Genomic DNA, 26,582 nt, shown 5'->3' on the forward strand with positions numbered 1-26,582 from the left:
TTTGTGCAAACTTTATAAATCTTCTTGTCCATAACCATTGGGCCTAGGGCTACCAAATTTGCTATGTAGTGACTTCTTATAGTCCTCTACCAAGTTTGTTCAAATTATGCCCCTGGGGTCAAATTTGACCCTGCCCCGGGGGGTCAAAAAATTGAACATTTGCTTATATAAGGCATATTTTGTGAAAACTTTAAAAATCTAACTGTCCATAACCATTGGGCCTAGGGCTACCAAATTTGGTATGTAGTGACATCTTATAGTCCTCTACCAAGTTTGTTCAAATTATGCCCCTGGGGTCAAATTTGACCTTGCCTCGTGGGGTCAAAAATTGAAAATTTGCTTATATAAGGCCTATTTTGTGAAAACTTTAAAATCTTTACGTTCATAACCATTGAGCTTAGGGCTACCAAATTTGGTATGTAGTGACATCTAATAGTCCTCTACCAAGTTTGTTCAAATTATGCCCCTGGGGTCGAATTTGACCCTGCCTTGGGGGGTCAAAAAATCGAAAATTTGCTTATATAAGGCCTATTTTGTGCAAACTTTAAAAATCTTCTTGTCCATAACCATATGGCATAGGACTACCAAATTTGGTATGTAATGACATCTTATAGTCCTCTACCAAGTTTGTTCAAATTAAGCCCCTGGGATCAAATTTGACCGTTACCCAGGGGTCACAAAATTGAACATATGCTTATATTGGGCCCATTTTGTGCAAACTATAAAAATCTTCTTGTCCATAACCATTGGGCCTATTTCTACCAAATTTGGTAGGTAGTGACATATAATAGTTCTCTACTTAGTTTGTTCAAAATATGCCCATTGGAACAAATTTGACCTTGCCCCATGGGTCACAAAAATGAACATATGCTTAAATAAGGCCTATTGTGTGCAAACTTTAAAAATCTTCTTGTTTTTAATTATAGAGCCTAGGGCTACTAAATTTGGTATGTAGTGATATCTAATAGTCCTCTACCAAATTTGTATAAATTATTCCCCTGGGCTCAAATTTGACCCGGCCCCGGGTGTCACAAAACTGAACATATGACGTTTACCAGTGGAGATTACTGCGGCCGTTTGGCTGTGACCAACAACAACATCAACACCTTGTAAACATTAGATAAAACCCTGTCATTAAGTGCCATTTTAGGTCAGCTGGTGACTGCTTACAAAGGCAATGAAGTAAGAACATGTGTTATGAATGTTTTTCTTACAAACTGAAAAAAGTCGGGTTTTATTTAAATATGTCGAAAGTGACCATATATCCGGATGAAAATATTTTGGATGAAATGTTAATTTCATGTCTTTTTTGTAGTGTTTAAACCAGTTTAATAATTTATTATTGATTATAAAAACACAACTTCCATGAACATTTCAAGAAAAGTCAATATATGATACTGCACGGTAAACTCAAACTTTGTATTCAAGAGAAGGTGTTGAAATTAATGAAGTGCAATGTTCTTAACTATCGTATATGCTGCTTTTTAATAACTAACGATTCATTGTTCCATTTGTGAATCGTGACTCATGAATTGTGGATATGATTGTCAATTGCTCAACAATCCATATATATTTCTGACCATTTTATAATTTTCTTAATAAAAGTTATGAATTGATCTTAGAAGTCAAATGTATTACTTAATTAAATACATTTATAAATATAAAGAAATAATCTTTAGATTATCATAATATTCTCAGGCCTGTTGGTCTTAGGGATGTGTGGGTTAATGATCAATTTCTCCTTTTATCACAATTATTTCTACCCTACCTGATCATTTCCTTCATATTCCATATTAATTTGACTTCTGCAACCTCTTTCAAATTGGGAAAGTCCAAAATCTGTCGTTTGGTTAAGGGTTAAGGCATTTTGATTCCTATGGGTCTTGTGAATCTGTTTCAAATCAAATGCATAGAATTGATCTTCAGCATCTAAAAATATGTGAAATAGAAAGAACGACAATATCTTTTGGAGAGATAAATGTACCTACGTTATAAGCAAAGGACCTGTGCAACAATTCCCGGGCTTTTAAGTCTGTTTAGTTAACACAGTAGTAACTTTTTCCATATATAAAAATGCTCACCCTTCCAACTTTATACCCCCAGTGGGACAAGGGATAGAAAGAGAAAGTCACATGCTTGAGTACATTTCAACCCATGCGCATTGCATGTTTTTTTCGCAAAGAAAAAGCAGTGGAGCGATACAGGGCCATCATAGCCCTCTTGTTATTAGAAATTTATTGATAAATATTCACATTAATTTTGATGACTACTTTAAGGTACATATGAGGACTTCAAACATTTATGTCAACGAGTAATTTTTGATGTTCATTTGCACGTGTAAAACAAAATGTATTACTGATAAGCATGTTCAATATGAATGGATGAATATTCATGGCATTGCTGAAGGCATTCTAACTTGAGGTGTGGGGCGGTGTTCCTGAAGAAGTCCGTATTTCGCAATCCTTGCTGACACTTGTTGATGGTCACTTGTGCAATTGTTGAAACACATAATATCCTGAATCACTCTCGTTATATGAACTATGTTAACAATAATGTTCTAATCGTGCATGGGAGAGGAATGGAAGACAAACCAGATAATGTAAAAACTTATTCCAATCCCATATTATGCAAATAAATGTTTTAACTAATATGCTTGCATAATTTTAACACCACAATTGGTGCATACATATAAATAACAAGACCATGATTCAACAACAGTTTTTTAGATCAGTTGATTTAAAAATAGTAAAGATACTGTTTTAGTAGTATACATAACAACAAATCAATATTTGCATAATCATACTTACAAAAATTCATGAAAGTCAACATACCAATATTTAAAATGATGGCATCAATAACAAAGCAGAAAAATATCACAAGCAAATAGTTGTATCATATTCACTGACCACAGCCAACTGCATTCTACAAGTGGAGTCAGTTTTTCAAACCCAGCAGCAGGGTCACATTCTACACAGATTATTTTCCATATCCTGTGGCAGGGGGAATTTTCTATGCCATGTCAATGGAAGACAACCTTCTACAGAGACAGCTTTGCCATATCCTGTGGCAGGGGCACCTGTGGGCCTTGGGAAGCCTCTGCCATGTACTTTTCAATCTCCTCCACTGTCCGAGGCACCACGGTCAGACACTCCATCCCGTCTTCTGTCACAGCGATGTCATCTTCAATCCGAACCTGGGAGTTTTCAAGACAACCAAAATTTAAGTAAAGCTTGGTAAGAAATAATCCTTATTTATTACAAAATTTTATAACAATACAAATACTAGTATGATGTTGAAGCTGCTTGAAATTAAAATGATGATTAATTTCTTTGCAAAATACAAAATAAATGTTGTTATAGTTGTGTGCAACTATCTCATTTAAATTCAATTAAGGATTGGAACTTAGCAGTACAAAAAAGACAAAACACAACACTCCAAATTGACAGAAAAATACAAATTGAGTTAAACTGGAGTACATACTTAAATTAAGAAGCAGAAAGAAACACTTTTAATGACAAGCCCGGTGGTGTTTAGTTCTTACCCCTCCAAATTCTCGGTACTGGTCGATAACTTCTCTGCACATGAACTTTGCATGGTCTGGGTTGCTCAGGGCTTGGTCTAGCAACTGTCAAGCACATAGCAACACATGTAGGGCACATGCTAGTCATGATGTTCAATGGCAGTAGGAAAGGATTTGAATATGAACAAGATAGTACTTAAGTGTACCATACACAAAATAGTACTTCAGACTACCATACACAAAATAGTACTTAAGTGTACCATACACAAACAATTACTTAAGTGTACCATACACAAAATAGTACTTAAGTGTACCATACACAAAATAGTACTAAAGTGTACCATACACAAAAGGTGCGTAAAGTTTACATTTGAAGAAAGAACTACCATGTATAAAAATATTTCCATATAAATGTATCAATGTTTTTCTAAAATAATAACTTGGTGTCAAATATCCAAAATCAAAAGTAGTTTTGTTATACATGTAATACCAACACAGTTTACCCAGTATGTTTTATGGACACTACTATTCCACATGTTTGACATACCACATTGATAAAGTAGATGCCGGGCTCTATTGTGAGGACCATCCTGTGTTCCAGATTACGCACTGTGCGCAGGCTACGCAGTCCAGGCTCCGGAATACGCTCAGTGCCCTAAATCAAATCATCTCATTTGATGGACTGTCGTGCCCTTTTTTTAAACACTGCATTGGTTTATTTACTCATCAGGCCTTAAAAAGTCATTTTTGTGTGCTGAAATGCGACCATATTCCACCTACGTTAAGTATGTATAATTGATGTAGACAATTAATTTATCAAATTATTACCAAAATTGTCAAAGATCTAATAGTGTGTTTTTTTTCCCCAAAAACCTTATTGCATGCTTTAAATTGATGTATTACAAAACAGTTAATGTGTATACTTATATCACATAAAAAACATGGGCCGTGCTCTGTGAAAAGGTGGTTTAATGCATGTGCATAAAGTGTTATCCCAGGTTAATCAGGGACGACACTTTCTGCCTAAACTTGATTTTTGCTAAGAGAGAGAATTTCTTGAAAAAAAATATCATAAAAGCTGAAAGTGTCGTCCCTGATTAGCCTGGGATAACACTTTACGTACACACATTAAACCCCCTTTTCACAGAGCAAAGTACATAAATAATAGTACAGTAGTACAATAATTATTTTACAAATTCCTGCAAAATATAATTACTGTAAATTTATCTCTTGAAATGACATTTAATTTTCACTAACAGAAACATAGGGAAATTCTTTTTATCACATGCCATACCCTGTTTCCCATGTAATATAACCATTACATATTTGTTTATATTACACATAGTGTAATACAACATTTTTAAGCGTTTTCTATTGGCTTAGTTTTCGCTTATTGACCAATTGCATTTTGTTATTTTGCTGAAATGACGTTGAAACGTCAAATGACGTCACGAAATGTAAACAACATTCGGGATTTATGATTATGTTTGCGTAAATATTTATTTAATTTGCTTATTTAAAGCATGTGATAAAAAAGATCTGACACTCGTTGTCATATCATACCATATTTTATTAAACTCGTCCAGGAAATTCGTTAGTAAGCTCTCCAAAGGCTTGCTTACTAACAAAATTCCTGAACTCCATTTATAAAATATGGTATGATAAGACAACTCAAGCTGGATCCTATATTTATTAATTTTTTTTACAAACATTGTTACTTAATTTCTCATATAAATCATACAATACAGTTATTGAATTTCTTACACATAAATATAGCAAAATCACCATGAAGAGGTATAATTTAAATTATTATTAATTAAAGTGACGTTTCTCTAATTTAAGTAACATTTTCATATAAAGGAAAACGATGATAAACCATATAAAAACTCAAATACCTTAGAAATTTCAAGAAATTAATCACTAGAAATCAGAAATTGATGAAATTGTCAAGTAAACAGGTAATGCAGATTTCCACTCACCTCAGGATACCCTCCGACATCATGGGTGTCGATACCCATGAAGTGTCCGAGACCGTGGGGCATGAAGACAGCACCAAGGTTTACCTTCATCATCTCTCCCACGTCCCCCGTCAGCAGTCCGAGTCTAGTCAACTCCTCCAGCTGGACACGATTTGCTAGCCTGTGCATCTCCACCCATGACACACCTACAATATTGCATGTGGGTAAAGTGCAGTACGCACAGGCTAATAAGGGACAACACTTTTCTCCTTGACTGGAATTTCGTTAAAAAGAAACAACATTTAAATTTAAAAAATCCATAAAAAGAAAAGTGTAGTCCCTGATAAGTCTGTGCAGACTGCACATTCTAATCAGGGGCAAAACTTTATGCACATGCATTAAGCCCAGTTTTTTCACAAGGCTAATAAAATTAACAACAAAGAAGTTTTTTTGTTTTTCAAAGTGAGAGTACTTGGGTTTAATACAGGTATTCAGGACACCATTGGCTGTTTTTACAAAGCTATCTATGGGGTTCCCTAAATGGAAACTTTTAGCTTTGAGTCATTTAATTCTCTGGCTTGATTGTGTATGCATATCATAATGTTAAAAGAAGAATTTATTTTGCTTAAATTAGTATGTTTGGCTTGTTTGGCTTTAGAAAAACAAAACATAGAAAATCTGATCTGAAATGTTTATCCCAGTACAACCAAAGTTAAGGTTTGTATTAGAAGCTTGTAAATAGGTGCCCAGAAAGCATCTAAAAGATCTTAAGTTCTTGCAAAATTCCTTCAGCCCACCTGGTCGAACATGGGAAATTTTACTGTAAAATACTTCTCATATTTATATTGTTAACATGTTTATATTGCAAAATAATTTTTAAAAATAATTTTAAGGAATTAAATAGATGAAGCAATATATAGAAAATTGTAATGATGAACACTGGACCATTCTGCGTGAGTAGATTTGACCCAAGGGGCTTTACGTGCACGAAGGTTGTAGAGAACCACAATACAATGTTGCACACAATTGATGACCTCAACACTTTATGAAACTAAGAAAAGGGCCAAAATATAAATGTTATATACCAAATATGACACATATAGAAGTTTCATTTTCAGACATTAATATTATTGCTTATAAAGTCTATAGTAACAATAACAATATTACAGAAATTCCAAGTTCCAAAATGGGCAATATTTCGAAATTTCTTAAAAGTAGGTCTTTTAAAATTGCACATGTGCAACTTCGTATCGCATGCAACAATCCAAGCACATTTGATTGTCGTTTTAATGAAAAGTGAAGGTAAATAAATGTGTCTCTTTGGCAGGGTTCATAATCAGCCGGGATTTCAGGGGTTTTCACACGGACAGAATATAAACACACCGTTAAGAACTTTATTTTTGCAAATTTCTCATGTTATTGAAATGCATTTGCACAAATTATTAATGCATACAAGACAGTTTTTCTTTCAGTTTGTGCCGATATCTTAAGGTATAAGAATAAATTCTTCAGTACATCTGTAATCGGTGACAAAATTGCATGTTGCGTGAAGCATAAACATGCAGTACACATTGACTTTTTGAACAAGAACACAGGCATATTAAATAAAATAATTCTGATGTATTACACATTTCCATAAATAGCATAAAAATCTGTCTTTTATGCACTACATGTAGTTGAAATTCTTTAGATTTCTTCAGTTATTTGGAAAAAAGCAGCACTTACCAGCGTGTTCACTTCCATTAACGTTTAATTGGGAACCCAACAAAGTTGCGAGGTCCTGCAACCTGTTGGACAGACAGACCGACAGACAGAAAGTTAAACAGACAAACAGAAATGGTGATTCCTGTATCCACCCTTTTGTTTATATTGGTTGCATGTGTGCATAAAGTGTTATCACAGACTAGCCTATGCAGTCCCCACAGGCTAATCAGGGACAACACTTTCTGTCTTCACTGGATTTTAGTTTAGAGGAGACTTTCTTCAAAGGAAAAATTTGAAAAGAGCAGAAAGTGTCTAACCTGATTAGCCTGTGTGTACTTCACAGGCTAATCTGGGATGACACTTAATGCAGATTCATTTAGCCCAGTTTTCCCAAAACTCCGCAGCCCTGCCCCCACCTGGTTTGACAGACTCCATGACCGCCCTGCTGGCCTTGTAGACGGCGTTGTAGATTCCCCTCTGCCTCTCTGTGAATTTGCCATTGCAGGGGTAGGAACAAGTGATGTCCGACGTGTAGCAGTAGTACTCCCCTCCCATGTCCAGAAGGCTGTGAAATAACCAGTGGATACATTTGACCAATGACAAATTGAGTTGTGTTCTAGGAAACTCTGGGAAATGCACGTCTCTAAAGTGTTGTCCCAGATAAGCCTATGCAGTCTACACAGGCTAATCAGGGACTTCACTTTCAGCTTGTTTTGTAATTTTTGGTTTATAGGAAGCCTCTTCTAAAGGAAAGTCTACCCAGTAAGTGTTGTACCTGACTAGCCTGTGTGGACTGCACAGGCCCAGTAAGTGTTGTACCTGACTAGCCTGTGTGGACTGCACAGGCTACCCAGTAAGTGTTGTACCTGACTAGCCTGTGTGGACTGCACAGGCTACCCAGTAAGTGTTGTACCTGACTAGCCTGTGTGGACTGCACAGGCTTATCTGGGAAACATCTTGTGCACATACATTAAACCTAGTTTTCCAAGATTGATGCTCAACTACTAAATCTAATTGCAAAATTAAATGGATTCACATCACATCCTTGAAAAAACTCTAAAGTTTTAAACAGGTAAGACCACAAATAATTCAACAAATCTACGGTTAAATAACAGAGGTTCTGAGGCTGAATCTTATTCAGTAAGTACAAATGTGTAGGCAGTCTTAATTCACTCCAAGAATGGGCGCTTGTCATTAACCACATGAATACACATGACAAATGTACTGAAAAGTACACTTATGTCTAATTTATGTCTACATCATTTGACATTTTCTTGATTCATATTTCTGATATTGAATGGATGCGGAGTGTGGTGGATGTAATATATCATAGGACATTATATTAATTCTTAGACATTAGTTTAATGCTTGTAAAAACTTGCAATATTAAAAACACTTTAGTCACTGAATAGTAGATTGTCACATATATACCAGAAAGCGTGAAAACTTACAAACAGTTACAACAGTAAAAATGTGCCTATGCTATGTCTTCATCCTTTCTTATACCAGAAGGATTTAAAACTTCCACACAATAACCATGGTAAATCCCTGCCTTACCACATGCCCCAATCCTTTCTGATACCAGAAGGATTAAAAACGTTCACACAATAACCATGGTAACTCCCTGCCTTACCACATGTCTCCTTCCTGGAGCTGTTTGCTATTGGGGACACCAGCATGGCCATAGTGCAGCACCGAACCATTGTCTCCACTGAAATAGCAACCTTACCATGTAAGACACAACCTTACCATATCAGACATAATCTTAACATATCAGACATAACCTTACCATATAAGACACAACCTTACCATATAAGACACAACCTTACCATAAAGGACACAACCTAACCATATGAGACAAATTGAAGCAGCTTGTATACTAGATTGTTATGGTGTGAATTGTAAAAATAGTCAGAGTTTCTTAGTTTTAAGCATGGTTTTGATCATTTTTGCTTAAGTGGCTGCAGGTATTTTAGAATATTTTGGATATTGTCCAATTTCTTTACCTGAACTGAGTATTTAAAGAATATTATCAACGTATTTTAAACCTCTTTTTCAAGCTTTTTAAGTTAATTCAAAGACCTATTGAATATGTATTCTATAGGTTTTTGGTTAATTCAACACAAACATTTAGAACATGAGGAAAAAACTTTCCATGAATCAGGTGTGTATGTTTAACAAAGCAAATTAGTACATGATCATAGGATCATTGTGAGGATTGATTTTTTGGAGGGAGCATACTAACACCCTACAAATGATTTAACACTACAAAGCCAATGTACATGATAAAAAAAGTTTTTCTGCACTGTGATTTTGATATCTTTCGCATACAGTTAAAATAATGAGAGTTCAATATTAACAAACATGCACTTATTTCTTTATAATATTGTTTTTTATCAAGAAACCATAGTTTAATGTTAAATAATAAAACACAATTTTTTTTAACAATACCCCACACACCTTCCGCAAATGCATGTATAAGCTAGGTTTCGAAGTCCACCTTGGAAGTAGCAGAAATGTTGAAAAAGACTGAAATGCATAAATATGCCATAATGCTGTAGCACAATCCTCCACTATCTATGGCCTCACGCCATCCACACACGCCATGGCCCCTGGCCACACTTCTACAACCACCATTGAATGAACAGCAGTGGTGATATTGACTGAAATCACACAAGACCAGTTCTTTGGACACCATACTTTATCTTATACCCGTAAAAGACTTTTTATACAACTAGAAATGTTAACATAGGATATATAAATGCTATGGTTAGAAAATGACACCTTCATTGGATTTGTCAAAATTAAAAATGCAGATTATATCTGTGATCTTAAAATTATATTTCTCTTAAAGTATGGCTTCATCGGGCGTATGAATCTTCCTCTTTACAGCTGATTTTCTTGGTTATCATTTTAAAATTTTCCAGTCTCATGTCCGCTTTATAGAAATAAAAACAAAATAAAGGGTTCATATCAAACAAAATGTATCCCAGATCTTTACCATATGCAGTAACTAATTTAACTTTACCTACCTCAGTTGATATGCTAGAAAGCTGCCAGTAAATGGGAAATACTTTATACAAACTAGTGTTATATAGAAAAAAAAACAGGAAGTAGATGCCTTTTATTACTTTAATTTAATATCATAATTGTATTACTCAGTGTGGTGAAATACATTTATGTCAAATTACACAATAGCATAAAACATAAAGTTTTCAATGTGAAAATCACGATATTATCAATTGAAAATCAGACAATCTACATTAAATATTAACTGTCACTGTGTGCTTGAAATAACCCCTCTGCATGCAACTTAGACGGTTGGGATAGACAGTTTAGTTTAAAGACTTGGTTCCCCAACAATGCAAGCTTCCTACCTATGTTAAAATCAATATATGCCCTGGAAAAAAGTAAGCATGAAAATTCACAAAGGAAACTTATGTGAAATTATGAAAGCTCGAAGGTTTAATTTGTGTGTACTGCACTTCCCCTAATTGAGAATAATCTGCCTTTAACTTGATACCTCACACAGTTTGAAAGATATTCCTTATTCAAAATTTACATGGAATATCCCCAAAGAGCAGTAACTCTCATATTTTGCGAAGCAAAAGTTATGGCTTATGTGCAATTCACATCCCCTTAATGAGATCTAGTCATCTACCTTTTTATTTAGTTTCAAAAATGATAACTCCTCTAGTTTTTAACATTTTTTTTCATTAATGATGAAAACCCTTTCCCACTCAGAGGCAAAGTGAAAATGCTTACGTGCAAACAGCATAAAACCAGAACATCCTGTGAATAACTCGCAGTCTGTTCAGGTTGTATGCTGTTGCTGCTCATCAGTATCTAAGGGTTGGAAATGAAGCCTTTAAAACTTGAATCTAGTAAAAAAGTCTTTAAATTATTTTTACTTTTTAAGGGACTACAAAGGTATCAAAATACGCTTCTACGTGGTAAAGGGTTTATACATGAAAATAAACCAAGGGCAATTACTTTCAAAATATGGGAGAAAAAGTTATAGTCCTTGTGTGCTGACCATCCTCACAATATGATCTACCAACCTATCAAATTTCCAGGTATTTTCTCTTTTGAATTTTATGATATGCTCTTCACAAAATGTAATCAGAACTATTTACAAAGGGTAATAACTCTAAAAATAGGGCAGCTAGAGTTATGACTCTTGTACATTGCACCTCCTCTAATAATCTACGTACCAATATAGTTTGAAGTTTATATTGGTACATCTTTTATAGTTTTTTTAGATATGCTCCAGACAAAATTTAAACACATGAATTAAAAAAACACAAGGTTAATCAGTCTTTAAATATGAAGACAAAAGTTATCTCTAATGAGCATTTCACTTTCCTGCACTGAGATCTATTCACCCTTAAAGTTTTTAATTGAATACCTATATACCAAGAAATCTGACAGCCAGACAGAAAACCTGAAACCAGTCTACCCCCTCATAAAACTTTGTTGCGCTGGGAGTATATTTATTGTCCTTAACACTCATGAAAATACTATCTCCCTCATGATTTAACCCTTTACCATTTACACATGTATTTTTACGCATTTGTAGTCCCTTAGAAAGTAACATTTAATTAAATACCATTCCTATTAAAATCAAGTTTTAAGGCTTCATTTCCAACCCTATTGATGAGCAGCAAACAGCATAAAACCTGAAAAAACTGCGAGTTACTTGCAGGCTGTTATGATTTAATGCTGTTCGCACATAACCATTTTCACTGTTTCTAAGTGGGAAAGGGTTAACATGTTAGTACATCAACATATACATATATTATATACAACTAATCACTGAGACCAGAGCCTTCATTTCTCACCTCTCTAGCTGGTACTCGTACATTCCTGGTCGAATGTTTGCCATCACCTGCAAAACATTAAACGTCTCACTGCTTGTGCCATAAATTTGAAATTATAATATTTACCATAGTTTTAAGAACTGACATGATAATTAAAATTCGCCTAGCCGTTAAGAAGGCTTCGATGTTATATACAGAAAGACATGAACTGACAAAAGCTCATTTATAAATTTACTAACAATCATGTTTGTAAAACCTTATGCCAGAGTGACATAAATCCCATAGGGTATTGTCAATTGAGCCTCAGCCTGCGAATACAGAGCTTAACGCCTGTATGTAAAGTGTCGTCCAAGATTAGTCTGCACAGTCCACATAGGCTTATCAGGGACAACAATTTCGCTCTTAACTGGATTTATAGACTTCTTTCAAACGAAAATCCAAGGTGAAAAGTGTCGTCCCTTATCAACCTGTGCGGACTGCACAGGCTTATCTAGGACCTCACTTTACCCACATGCATTAAGCCTGTTTTCCAATAGCGAAGCTCAATTAGCAGTGACAAAAGGCATGTTTTCCATACCGACTTGTGTGCCTCACTGCTGATCCGGTTTGCGTACCGTAGAACCTCTAACTCTAGATCAGACTTGAACACTCGGCTGCGGGTAAAACCAAACACACATCAAACATGCGGTCCAAATAATTGTGGTTCAGATTAAACATGATGTGTAAAACCAGTCTTTAAAGTAGAAGACTTTAATGCTTCTCTGATGGTAAAATCAAACACGCATAGTACATGCAATTCAAATATTTGTGTTTAATATAAGTATTGTTACAATAATTTTTTAATAACTAAGACATGTTTTAAGGAAAAGGCAAAAAGCTTTTCATTTTTTAAATTGAGCGTTTGACTAAAGATTAAATGTTAAATTCGTTGAATAGAAAAACCCACCATTCACAAATCTCAGGATGAAGCAACTCACTGTCAACTTTGAACCTAAAAAACAGCACTGATATGTTATACAACCTTTAATAGCCTCATATTAATTTTAACAATAAACTTTAAACGTTATAGACTATTAACAGTCTCATAGTAATTTTAATAAAGATAAAAATCCGATAACTTTTTTTTAAAAATCAACAAACACTTGTGATGGGCAAACAAAGGAATAGAAAAAAGACTTACACATATAATTCAATGAGAAGTTTTTGAAACCCTCTTGTTGGTATATAATTTATTTGAGAAATTATTTGTAATTTATCCAACAACATACCATGTTTTGAAAAGGGTTAAAGCCAGACAGGTTTAATAAAAGTTCATGTGCATTTTTTGTTGGCCAAAAAACAATAAGACAACACATGTTAATTGATTTTAGCATGATTTTACAAATACTTTTAGAATGATCTTGACTTTGTTTGTTTAGTTTGGTTCTTTGCTGTTTTAAAAAGTGTTTCAGTCATTTAACCCTTTTTCACGTAGAAGCATATTTTTACGCCTTTGTAGTCCCTGAGAAAGCTCAATTTAATTAAATACCTTTCTTACTAAATTCAAGTTTCAAAGGCTTCATTTCCAACCCTTAGATACTGATGAGCAGCAAACAGCATAAAACCTGAACAGACTGCAAGTTACTCGCAGGCTGTTCTGGTTTTATGCTGGTTGCAAAAGCCATTTTCACTTTGCTTCTTATGAGGGAAAGGGATAATGGCGGTCAGTTTACCAACTCAAACTTTTCCTGGGCTAGCTTGTTTTAAACATATGCCAATAGCTGTCAACTGCCCTGCTTGAATCAGAGGCAGGGGAAGAAATGGTCGTAGAGGATTTCATGACTAATGCCTACACCAGTTATGTTACCAGTCCGGGGATTGAACCCCCAATCCTCGGATTTGAAAACCAGTGCTCTACCAACTGAGCCAGCCAGCCTATGCAACCACCATGAATCCCATTCTTTTGTCCAGACAAATATATCTTCTTGCATTTTGTATTGTTTACTTTAACAACAATATTTTTTTCTGTAAAATCTGCAAGTTCAATACTAAAATTACGACCACTCTATTTTATTTCCTGAAGATTTTGAGTACACAAATCTTTAAAAGTGATATCAAGAGTAAACAGTTAGACTATATCATCATTTCTGTTTTTATGGTGTTCCTTTCTACGACTCACTGACTGATGCCGTCAAATGCAGCCTCTCGGCTGTACTTGCCGCTGTCTGTGTTCAACCCTTTCTGTAAGTAGAGTATCCATAGTAACATATAGTGTGTTCAACCCTTTCTGTAACTAGAGTATCAAAAGTAACACAAAGTGGCCAAAAACACACAACACATATTAAAACAATTTCAGAACAGTAATGAATATCAGTTTTACTGGCGTTAAGCATCTTTTAACATGAGTGATTATGGACAGATATTTGTTTTAGAGTTATTGAATAATTAACAGGCGAGTCAATTTGATCATTTTGTTTTGCATGGACTTTGCTTTGTTCTAGTTACAATGGATTTTTATGTATCAATGCTCTTATTTAAACTAGAGCTTTGTCAAAAACATGACGAATACCCCCACATGCCGCATTGACACAGAATATTTTGAATGTTGTCTTTACAAAAAACAGCCGACACTATGCTCAATGTTTAAAACGCACTAATTGACCCCGTGACCTAGTTTTTGACCTGGCATGGCCCATGTTCGAACTTGACCTACACATCATCTAGATACAACTTCTGACCAAGCGTTGTGAAGATCCGATGAAAACTACTTGAATTAGAGAGCAGACACCATGCTAAATGTTTAAAACGCACTAAGTGACCCGATGACCTAGTTATTGACCTGCCATGACCCATGTTCAAACTTGGCCTAGACATCATCTAGATACAACTTTTGACCAAGTTTGGTGAAGCTCCGAGGAAAACTACTTGAATTAGAGAACGGACACCATGCTCAATGTTAAAAATGCACTAAGTGACCCCATAACCTAGTTTTTGACCCGGCATGACCCATATTCGAAATTGACCTAGACATTATCTAGATACAACATCTGACCAAGTTTGGTGAAGATCAGATGAAAACAACTTGAATTAGAGAGCAGACACTTAATACCGACCGACAGACCGACCGACAAGACAAGCTCACTCCTATATAACCCCATAAACTTCGTTTGTGGGGGTATAAAAAGTCATACTGTTTTTATGTTTATACATAAAATATTACCGATATTACACTATTTTAGCATTATTTTTTTTACATCAACTTAATTTCTTAAAAAAACACAAATGTTTCAGTAAAACTGGAAACATGAGGCATGGCTTACCAATGTAAGTAAAACTGATGGCGACTTTTTGGTCAAAACATCTGCAATCTGAAAAAAAACATACCAAATACCTAAACATGTGAATAATTTTCACGGTCTGATTATCACATTGTTATTAAACATATCTAATTTTTGACAACTACTAAATGCATATAAAGACAAATGACATTGATATTCATTTCGGTTCACAATGAAACTCTCACAAAAAGAGGATCATGAAAATTATACAAAAAACAAGATATGTGTTTGTCAGAAACACAATGTCCCCTTTTGTGCCGCTTTGAAGCTATATATTTGACCTTTGACCTTGCAGGATGACCTTGACCTTTCACCATTCAAAATGTGCAGCTCCATGAGATACACATGCATGCCAAATATCAAGTTGCTATCTTCAATATTGAAAAAGTTATTGCAAATGTTAAAGTTGGGGCAAACAAACAAACACACAAACCAACAGACAGGGCAAAAACAATATGTCCCCCACTATAGTGGTGGGGGACATAAAAATGAGAATTTGTTTTGCATATGTTTAGATACGCTGTAAGCACCAAGTTAATGAATTGACTACCTTTAAAGGAAAACTTCTGTAAAAGCGGGAAATGTTGTCCCTGATTAGCTTGTGCAGTGTGCACAGGCTATTCTGGTTTGACACTTTACACACATGCATTAAGCCCAGTTTTCACAGAATGAGGCTCATATTCTGACACTGCATTTAACATTAAAGTGTTTGCGTATTAAAACTGTTTTGATGTGGATGTAACTAATTAGTAAATCTATATAGATTCACCTCTGGCAGAAAATAGACCTCCTCCACCTGATACCTTGTCTTAAAGTCTTCTTCTGTCAACAGTCTACGAACAAGGCATATATAAATAATTTCATCTCATACAACCTCAATAAAGTTGTTTTCATCAAATAAATAACTTGGGTTTTGCAGTTCATTACAAAATGTATGTACAATAGTAGATAATTATTATTTTCAATACCATTTAGCCAAAATCCTGAGAATTTAGCTGCATTTCCCCAGATTTTTATTTAATAATTTTGTTAGAAATATAATATTTCATTAGAACTTCGTTATTTTGAACCCATAGACTTTGTCCCATCTGAAGTTGTTTATGATTTCCTTGGGGATTTTATTGACAAACCCCTAGGCCAGCAAAAATAAATACTCACTTTCCCATCCACACAGCATATGCTTCTGGAAGCTTAGGTGGAAACAAGAAGGCCTTGCCAGTATCCACTTCCACGGCACCGTAAAAATCCGCTTCCTCGACACCAAAGGTCCAATGGAAAAACGATTCCTGGACATTAAAACATAGTACATTAAAACACAAATCTACTTAAGTGAAGATGTAAAAAAAGAAAGCTTAATGTGTAAAGTTACAGTTTCTTTTGCTTAAGGGAAGTCTCTTCTTAGCAAATAACAATTTCACATGTAAAGTGATGTCCCTGATAAGCCAGTGCCTTTATCAAATCTTTGGGCCATGCTGTTGCAGAGAATATTTTAAAAGTTCAGGGCCTCTTGTTGCAGACAATATTTTAAGAAATATACATTGTAATAAGAAAGTTTTTTCACAAAAATATGTCCAGATACAAAATGTGAAGCCTGGGATGTGGTCAGCTTTGACTTCAGGGGCATGCTTTGAAGAAACTCTAGATGATGCTACATACCCAAAATGAATGTCATCGGCTTGCAGTTTCAGACATGAAGTATTTAAAACAGGTCAGGTAACCCCAAGGGCGTTGCCTCTTTTGATCCCTTGGGCATGATTTGAACAAACTATGTAAAGTACAAAATGACATACGAAATATGAAAATCATGGCCATGGCAGTATCAGACCAGATGCTTTAAAAAAAGTTTTCTCTGTTTAAGTTTGATGTAAAATTGGTGCCTATTGAGTATGGCCACCTTTGACCCCAGGGGGATGATTTAATTTTTTTTGTAGACAATCTATAAATGATGCGTCATACAAAATAAGAATGCCTTTGGGCTTGAGGTTTCAGACAAGAAGATTTTTCAAGGACTTCCTTATCATAACTTTAAATAAAACTGGTGAACCCTGGGATGTTCCAATTTTTTATCACTGTGGCATGATTTGAACAAACTACGTAAAGGACCTCTAGACAAAACTACATATGAAATATGAAAGTCATGGGCATTGTGGTTTCAGACTGGAAGATTAAAAAGTGTTACAATATAATGTAAAACTAATGCCCCTGAAGTATGCCAAGTTTGCCCCCAGGAGCATGACTTGAGCAAACTGCGCAGAGGACCTTTAGATGGTGTTCAATGCCAAATATGAAAGCTTTCTACCCAACAAATCTGTTGAAAGGCTATGTAAAACTGGTGAACTTTAGGATGAAGCTAATTTTTATCCCACTGGCATAATTTGCACAAAGTTTGTAAAGTCCATTTAGATGATGCAATATACCAAATATGAAAGCCTTGTGCTTAAGCAATTTCATGAAAGTATAAGTATGCAGGTTTTTCACATCTGACTCTCTGTAAAACTTTTGAGCCCTGAGGTGTGGCCAGTTCAGACCCCAACCGCATGATTAAGACAAACTTGTGAATCTTGAGATGATGCTTCATACCAAATATGAAAACCTTGGACTTTGAGGTTTTGGATCAGAAGATTTTTAGAAGTTTCTTTTTAACCCTTTCCCACTCAGAAGCAAAATGAAAATGGTTATGTGCAAACAGCATTAAACCAAAACAGCCTGCAAGCAACTAATAAAACTAATGTTTTATGCTGTTTGCTGCTCATCAGTATCTGAAGGTTGGAACTGATAACTTTAAAACTTGGATCTAGTAATAAATATGTTTAATTATATTTAACTTTCGATGGACTACAAATGTGTCAAAATATGTATTTATGTGTTAAAGGGTTATATAAAACGCTTTGTAAAACTGGTGAACCCCAGGACAAGACCAGTCTTAGCCCCAAACAAACTCTTGGGTATTTTTTAAGAGAAGATTTCTTAAGTGTTCATGTTTAAAAGCCTCTTTGGGCCCTCTTGGCCTGATTAATCAACACCCAGAAACAATTCTGAGCACCGCCGAACATTCCAAAACAATTCTGAGCACCGCCGAACATTCCAAAACAATTCTGAGCACCGCCGAACATTCCAAAGTTTTCTTAAATTCTTCTCAGCAGTACAGGAGGAGATATTGTTTGAAGAAATGGTTTACATATGAAAAGACGGAGGGGTACATTGCGGTATCCCAATATCTGACTTGCCATGAGAATGTTGTGCTCAGATATGGTATTTCAAGGTTAAAGTTATCATCATATGTAGATAGTACTTCATGTAAATGGTAGCTACAACCAGCTTAGAGCCAGTTCTATAGATAAGATGTGATTATAAATTGCAGTGTTGAATAATGATATCATAATTTTTGTGCAGATCACATTTTGAAATTATATGACACCTAATATTTTGATAAGAATTATACATATCGTTTTGATTTAAGTGAAGAAATAAAGATACTTAAAACAAAATGGTTCACTTTCCCACACAGATATGTTTGTACCAAATATTTTGACTCATAACTGGTATAATTATTATTAAGTTTCAAACCTCCTTCTTGGAAACTCATCTAAACGTATCTTAATTATGTTCATATTTCCTTCTCTAGCTCACACATCTAAGAACATTCAGATTATTGAATGTGACCAGTACTGAGTTTCTTTGGTTATATTAAACATGTTTGTACAGCTGTTATAGCACCAGTTGTTTACGCTGACAACCAATTAAGGAATCAATCCCCCAAACAAGCTATTTGTTTACGAATATATATATTTGAAGTTACAGAAAAATCATTATAAATAAATAAATATTAATAACATCATTGCCTATCATAATAACCGTACATTTAAAAAGATTGAGCACGCTACCTGTCTGAACAGAGGCTCATGGTCTGAGCAGTGTCTTGTCACAGCTTCCCCGCCCTGCAGAACCACAATGGCCCCTGAAGGAATCTTACTGTTCTTTCTCAAACGTTCGCAAAGTCTCTCACGATTTTCCTTGAACAACTGCATCGGGACTACCAAGGTGTGTGTCCCTCTAGAAAATGCTGGTCTGAAGATAAATATGTATGTTGATGTTATTCAAACAGTAAACAAGAGATCTAATTTTACAAGAAATGTTCTTCAATCCATGTCTTATATATGACTTTCAATTTTGAACGTGTGCTTAAAGGGGCCTTTTCACAGATTTTGGCATTTTTTAATTCATTCATTAAATGCTTATATTGATAAATGTAAACATTGGATCGTAAAGGCTTCAGTAAAAAATCAAGAATAAAATTTAAAAAAGGAAAAGAACATTGCCCGGAGCAGGTTTCGAACTAGTGACCCCTGGAGTCCTGCCAGAGTTCTGAAGTAAAAACGCTTTAGCCTACTGAGCTATTCCGCCGAGTACATATACTAGACGTATTTCATACCTTATATAAGCAATCTTCGTAGTTTCACAAAATTTAACGACAAAAACAGAACTCTCCAAATTATTCAATCTTTTCGCGTTGCAACGCTTTATAATTTTTAGGTTTTAAAATCGTCAAAAGATGCATATAATGGCTATATTAGACCATGGTAAATGTTCAGTATTACTGTTTCCTCCCAAATATCATAACTAAAACGAAAATTTGCGAATCTGAAACAACTTTTTTCAATTTTGTCAATTTACCAAAGCGTGAAAAGATCCCTTTAAAACTAGGCACTTTGTTCTTGAGTGTTCCACTCTTTCTAATTGCACCTAAAACTTTCACTTAGAATGATGACTAGGGATAGTTCAGAAGTTGTTTAAAAAAAACATTGATACAAGGTTAGGATCTAGACAAAGCGTTGATCATGAGCTGCAACCATCATCTTGAACCTACGAACCAGGTACCTGCGCACTATGTTTGTCACTGTTTCAAAATTATTTACATATCTCTCCATGCTGGCTAAATGTGGAAAAAAGTTTTGGGTGAATATTTGACATTGAACTTGAATTGAGACCTTGAACTTGAATCTAGACACCTGACTCTTGTATTTAACATTCACACCCATGATGCTTATCACTTCTGTCTGGACAAAGTCATGTTTGGGAGTTGGGACAAAAAGCTAGGCATTGATTTCTATTGGACCTTGCATTATGACCATAATCTGCAATTAAATAAAAATTCTTCCTTGATGGACAAAGCTATCTTCTGGACAAAGCCTGTTCTGAAAGCCACCATTCCCATCCCGGTTGGGCTTCTTCTTCTTCTTCTTCCATGTAATGGCCACCTTCAACTGACTGAAGATTATTGCCATGGTGCGCATAAGAGTTTAAAGAAAGAAAAGTGAGAGTAAAAGTGTGAAGTATATACAGTGTGAGATAAAAGACGAAGGGGAAGTTAGATAAAGTGTTTGGTTAGTTGAAATCTGAAGGTTTCAACTGAGCCAGCTGACAGGATGTCCGGTGGAAGGTTGTTCCATTCCTTGATGGTTCTCGGGAAGAATGATTGTTGGCGATAGAGGGTTCTGCAGTATGGGATGTGGAAGTAAAATATATTATTTGTTGGTTCCGACTTGTTTAGATTTGGTTAAAGTCGATTTTCAGTTGGTATGTGTACTCGGTTGTTAACAATTCTATGGAACATTATAAGTCGTGCTTCTTTTTGTTGATCTTGGAGGAATTTCCACTGAAGGTCTTTTAGCATATCTGTGACGCTTGAGCGATTATGGTATCTGTTTTTGACATATCTAGCTTTTCGTCGTTGGATCATTTCCAGTCTATCCGTGTCTCCCTTTTCGTATGGGTCCCAGATGGTGCAGGCATATTCCAATGATGGGCGGACGAGTGACATATATGCTTGTTCCTTGATGGCTGTGGACGCAATGTTCAGGTTTCTTCGGATGAAGCTTTGGTTTCTGCTGGCTTTACTGCTGATGTTGTTAATGTGTTTGCCCCAATCTAGCTTTTCATTCAGTGTACATCCAAGGTATTTAGTTGATTTGACATGTTTTAAGATGTGGCTTCCCCATTACACATACATATCAAACAACCTATTTTTTAAGTTATTTTTGAGACAGCACAAACACGAAAGTTATCTTAGACAAGAAATATTTACACTTTTTATATACTACTCAATGAGACAAAGAAAGCATACTCATTACGCCCAGATGCCATGTTTGTAGCGGTTTTCGACTGTTCACATTGAATGCAGGTTTCCTTATCATAAGGCGTATGGTTGTTGATGAACTATGATCTGTCAAACCCACGAAGTCTGCTTCTCCGAGATGCTTATTGCATCACCGATTATTGGTGAGTAAGCGCTTGACGACACAGAGTAAACAGCATGGAGGTCAAAAAATAGGAAATAAAACAAAATAAATTTGGTCGTTTGTATTTTACTTATTTAATAAGTCATGGCGTGTATACTTAAAAACTGGAGGGAAGCAGCTACACTTTTATTAGTTGCAAAGACGCGAAATCCTGTGGTGACACGCGTGCAGACGTGCAATTTTCAGATTTTAATGTTAAAAAGAAGTGGAAAATCCAAATTCATGCCAAAGCTTCATGTTTTCCCGGGCGGTATCGCAGACGACTCAGACTTTGCATCAGAATGGATGGACATTTTTAATAAATTGGGTGAAAATGGCGTTAGCAGCCTAAAATCATTCCTGTGTCGTGGGGGACCCGGGGCCTTTATGTTTAGTCGTCGGAGACCTGAGGAGTTCTCAAAAATCCCCAGTGAACTTGCTTTTCGTATATGTGCAATTAGAGAAACTTTCGAGGAGTCAGGTATTTTGCTGGCTAGAGACGTAAATAGAACGAAAAATGAGCCGCAGATTATGCAGCCTGTCTCAGGAAGATCGTCTGTTTTGTCCGATTCCGTCTTGAAATCTTGGAGAGAAAAAGTAGACGCAGATTCTTCTCAGTTTATTGTAATGTGCAAAGAGCTAGGAATTGTGCCAGATGTCTGGTCCTTATATGAATGGTCAAACTGGCTGACACCTGTGTTACCAGGCAGTGGTCGAAGATATGATACGGCTTTCTTTACTTGTGTCTTGGATTATATACCTAATGCTGTCCACTGTGAAAAAGAGATGACAGAATTAGAGGTGAAGATAACTGGTCTTATTTAATTATTTCTGTTTATCATGTAGAATTAATATTAGATTTTGAATAAATAGTTAACATTCACAATGTTAAAAAAAAGTTAATGTCTTATTTAAGTAACAAGCATATTGCTAAGTTATGTTTTGAATTGGTTTTAAGTCATACATGTGGTTCCAAACCTTTCTTTCAGTGGGCTTCAGCAAGTGAATTTCTGCTGAAACACGATGAATCAAAAAGTGATTTTAAACTGGCTCCACCACAAATTTTAGAGTTGAGTCGTATTCTTCATTTTGTTGATGCAGAGAAGTTGAGGTCGTTCTCATGGGAAAGATCGGCGACAAGAGCACACAGATTTTTCCCTGTGACCTGCAGGTGTGATGATGGGCTGTTGTTTTTATATCCTGGTAAGAAGCCACTCTTATCTTTATGATTTATAATCATTATGGCATGCTTAGAATGTACAATAGTAATATACGATATTCACATGCAAGTTATGAGTTCATCTTTGGACGTCTTGGGATACTGCTCACACAAGATATTCTGTCAATACATAACCAATATTAAATGTTTTATGCCCGTCTGACTGTAAATACATTTTGAACATTGGTTTAGCTTTCCAAACATAATTAGACAGTTGTTTACTTCATAAGCATAAATTATGTTCTTTATTTGTTAAATTTACTCATTTTTATTTGTGCAGAGATTTTGCAACATAGTAAACACTGTAGAAGTATTTTAATGTGGTACTATTTCAGATTTATGTTGCTTTTAGTATAGAATTTACAAATACTATTACTGGTAAATTAAGCATGTAGGTGTTTTTCTTATGTTGCTGAGCTAGACATATACAATGATGTATGATGTAATAATCCCATGATGTTCCAATATCTTTTTAATTGTTCTGTAATATTGTTAATGAATAAATGCTGGGTACTGTAGTAAGTTACTACATGTATAAATTTTCAGACACTTTAAATAATTCATAATGTCTGTATGTTATATGCCTCATTCTGTTGCACAGATAAAAAGAACATATAGTTTGTTGCACGATTTTTAGACAGTTTGTTTTACTGATCAAGATTAGTGTGTTATAGATTTTGTTGCAAAGTTCAAGGCTTATATTAGTTTAAAGTAAGTTTATTGTGTCTAGTTCTCTTCACAAGTCTTTCTGGCTTTAAGTCTCGTTTCAGTTGTAGTGATTTATTCTACAATTTATATACATTTTTAAGGTGATGATCTTTACCCTGAGGTGCCAGATTTTGAAGGTGAAAATGATTTCATGACAGTTTCTGCCAAAATCGAAGAGCTTCGAATAAAGCATCCAAATATGAATCGGTCAGAGATATTTTTGAACATGTCAGGAGACAAACTGGGGAACTTGAAGTGCAATGTACAGATGTCTGATGGACAAGTGGCTCCATTGATGGACTTGGCAAACGAGATAGCACCTCATGCGAGTCTGTAATTTTAGATTTTGTGCATTTCCCTACATGTATATAAGCCTTACTGTGGGAATATGGTGTTTAATGAATGTGCACAGTGTTGCCCCTGATAAGCCTGTGCAGTCTGCACTTGCTAATCAGGGATGACTCTTATTTCAAACTGGATTTTTGATTAGATGACATACTTTAAACAGGAAAAACAATAAAAGCATAAAGTATCGCCACAGATAAACCTGTGCACAGGCTAATCTTGGACAAGGCTCTGCACATGCCATTTAACCGAGGTTTCCCTTGACGAGGTTAAAATGTTTTAATTACGGCATAGCAACTAATGTTGTTAAGGCACAGCACAGCAAGTTGTTGTTCACAATAAACAATTCCTATTTATTAGTTTAAGTTTGTGTATACCAGTGGTGTTCTTGCAGGGCTTTTTTCCTTTTTGTGAAAACGGCTGTTTTTTTCCACAAATTTCGGAATTTCACGACTCAATTTTTAACAATTTCAAGAAGTTCTTGACTCAAATTTTCACAATGTTAGAAAGTTTGCGCATCATTTTTCACAATTTTGTGACTTATTTTTTTCACAATTTTGAACAGTTTGCAACTCATTTTTTCACAAAATAGGGAGGGAGGGGGGGCCAAGGCTGCTTCATAAAAACAGGAAAAAAAGCCCTGTCTGGTGAGTTCAGGTTTTCAATCAAAGTTTCAAATACATACAACAATGTTCAGATGTTTGATTTTTGTAATTGTATCATTATTTTATGGTACCCATTTACCAAAGTGATGTGTGGATTAGAGAAACGTATTCTCAATGCATGACAAATATTTGTTTTCATTTAGAAAATATTTGATAAGTAATTATCATGATCATACTATTATTATAATAGCTGTGTTAAATGTGAATGACTGGTATTTTGATTCGAATGTTGATATGATTATAACTATGAATACAAATATGATTAGTTATGAATATTTCTTTAGTATTAAACTGTTTTTATTTTAGCTTGATTTCCAAGACTTTTGAAAAATCGAGTCTGTTTCCCCGGTAGAACCAGCACTAACTTGGGTGTCTTGGTGAGATTTAAAGAAAGCTCCCACAGGGGGTTCAAACTCGTGAGATCCCAGTCTCGAGGCGGACACATATCCACAGGATTCATGAAATATTGAATTGACAAGAGAAATTTCTTCACATTTATATATATCAGAACCATGTGTTAGTAACTTGATGGTTACAGAATCAAAGTTGTGTTAAAAGTACATTTTGTATTTTAAATCTTCACTTCTAAAAATGTCCAAATTTGAGGAAACCTGTAGTACAACTTTGCAATTTTTACTTAAGAGGGTAAAGGAAAACAAAAGGGCCATGATGGCCATGAATTGCTCACCTGACTCATTAAGATGAGATAAAAACTATGACCTTTATCGTCTACACAAGGTTTTTCTATGATTTGACCTAGTTTCTGACCCCAGCTGACCAAATACAATCCCAACCCAGATTTCATCAAAATAAACATTCTGACCAAATTTCATAAAGACTGAATGAAAACTGTGACCACTATTGTCTACACAAGGTTTTTCAATTATTTGACCTAGTGACCAAGTTTTTGACACCAGATGACCTAAATACAATCCCAATCCAGATTTCATCACGATAAACATTCTGACCAAATTTCATAAAGATCTGATGAAAACTGACCTCTATTGTCCACACAAGGTTTTTCTATTATTTGACCTAGTTTTTGACCCCAGATGACCCAAATACATTTCCAACCCAGATTTTATCAAGTTTAAACATTCTGACCAAATTTCATAAAACTTGGATGAAAACTGTGACCTCTATAGTCTACACAAGATTTTTCTATTATTTGACCTAGTGACCTAGTTTTTGACGCCAGATGACCCAAATACAATCCCAAACCAGATTTCATCAAGCTAAACATTCTGACCAAATGTCATAAAGATCTGATGAAAACTGTGACCTCTATTGTCTACACAAGGTTTTTCTATTATTTTACAACATTGTGACTCAATTTCATAGATTGGATGAAAACTGTGACCTCTATTGTCTACACAAGGTTTTTCTATTATTTGACCTAGTTTTTGACCCCAGATGACCCAATTAAATCCCAACCAAGACTTCATCAAGATAAACATTCTGACCAAATTTCATAAAGATTGGATGAAAACTGTGACCTCTACTGTCTACACAAACAAATTGTTGACGGACACATGCAGGCACAACGGTCGCCGGACATCACACGATCACATAAGCTCACCGTGTCACTTCGTGACAGGTGAGATAAAAACAACAAAGCAGAAAACACTTATTAATTGTTGACGGACGCATGCACACATGCAGGCACAATGGACTCCGGACATCATACGATCACATAAGCTCACTGTGTCACTTTGTGACAGGTGAGATAAAAACAACAAAGCAGAAGACAATATTAACTTTGGCACAACATTTATTTGAATCTACATTATTTAAAGGCAATGACTTTATAGTTTATACCTGGCAATTAGTCAGTAAATTCGTCAGTTTTATTTAGTTGAGTTTAGACAGTATTAGAGTTATGATATGGATGGTAACAATGGTAACAGACATTTAATAAAGCAGTTATTGACAAGTTTAAGAAGAACATTTGAATGCAATAATTGGTGAACATGATGTAATTGTTTAAAAGTCTACTTTCAATACTGACTATTTAATGCGGACTATTGCCAGATTGACTGAAATGCACT

General features: G+C 35.2%; 3 protein-coding genes across 4 annotated transcripts in view; 1 reads left to right on the plus strand and 2 right to left on the minus strand.

Moving 5' to 3' along the window:
- LOC127844274 (DNA replication factor Cdt1-like) overlaps positions 1 to 26,582 on the minus strand; it is a 228,731-nt gene that overhangs the window by 166,552 nt on the left and 35,597 nt on the right. The gene's annotated exons all lie outside the window — the stretch shown is intronic.
- Positions 2,221 to 21,610, minus strand: LOC127844275 (xaa-Pro dipeptidase-like). Of its 2 annotated transcripts, XM_052374365.1 has the most exons (16): positions 21,444 to 21,610; positions 19,204 to 19,387; positions 16,478 to 16,605; positions 16,089 to 16,152; positions 15,302 to 15,349; positions 14,161 to 14,222; positions 12,949 to 12,993; positions 12,580 to 12,655; positions 12,024 to 12,070; positions 9,643 to 9,711; positions 8,816 to 8,893; positions 7,599 to 7,747; positions 5,500 to 5,684; positions 4,068 to 4,175; positions 3,542 to 3,625; positions 2,221 to 3,193 (listed from the first exon to the last, which is right to left on the minus strand). In XM_052374365.1, the coding sequence occupies exons 1-16, from the start codon at positions 21,461 to 21,463 to the stop codon at positions 3,038 to 3,040; spliced, it is 1,503 nt and encodes a 500-aa protein (XP_052230325.1). In that variant the 5' UTR covers positions 21,464 to 21,610; the 3' UTR covers positions 2,221 to 3,037. The 2 variants fall into 2 exon arrangements, with proteins under 2 accessions (XP_052230325.1, XP_052230326.1); XM_052374366.1 differs by lacking the exon at positions 9,643 to 9,711.
- Positions 21,589 to 24,839, plus strand: LOC127844279 (acyl-coenzyme A diphosphatase NUDT19-like). Its single transcript, XM_052374376.1, has 3 exons — positions 21,589 to 22,398; positions 22,587 to 22,800; positions 23,626 to 24,839. Exons 1-3 carry the CDS (start codon positions 21,703 to 21,705, stop codon positions 23,859 to 23,861), a joined length of 1,146 nt encoding a protein of 381 aa, XP_052230336.1. The 5' UTR covers positions 21,589 to 21,702; the 3' UTR covers positions 23,862 to 24,839.

The sequence above is a fragment of the Dreissena polymorpha genome, chromosome 9 (assembly GCF_020536995.1).
Source record: "Dreissena polymorpha isolate Duluth1 chromosome 9, UMN_Dpol_1.0, whole genome shotgun sequence".
Taxonomy (NCBI): Eukaryota; Metazoa; Mollusca; class Bivalvia; order Myida; family Dreissenidae; genus Dreissena; species Dreissena polymorpha.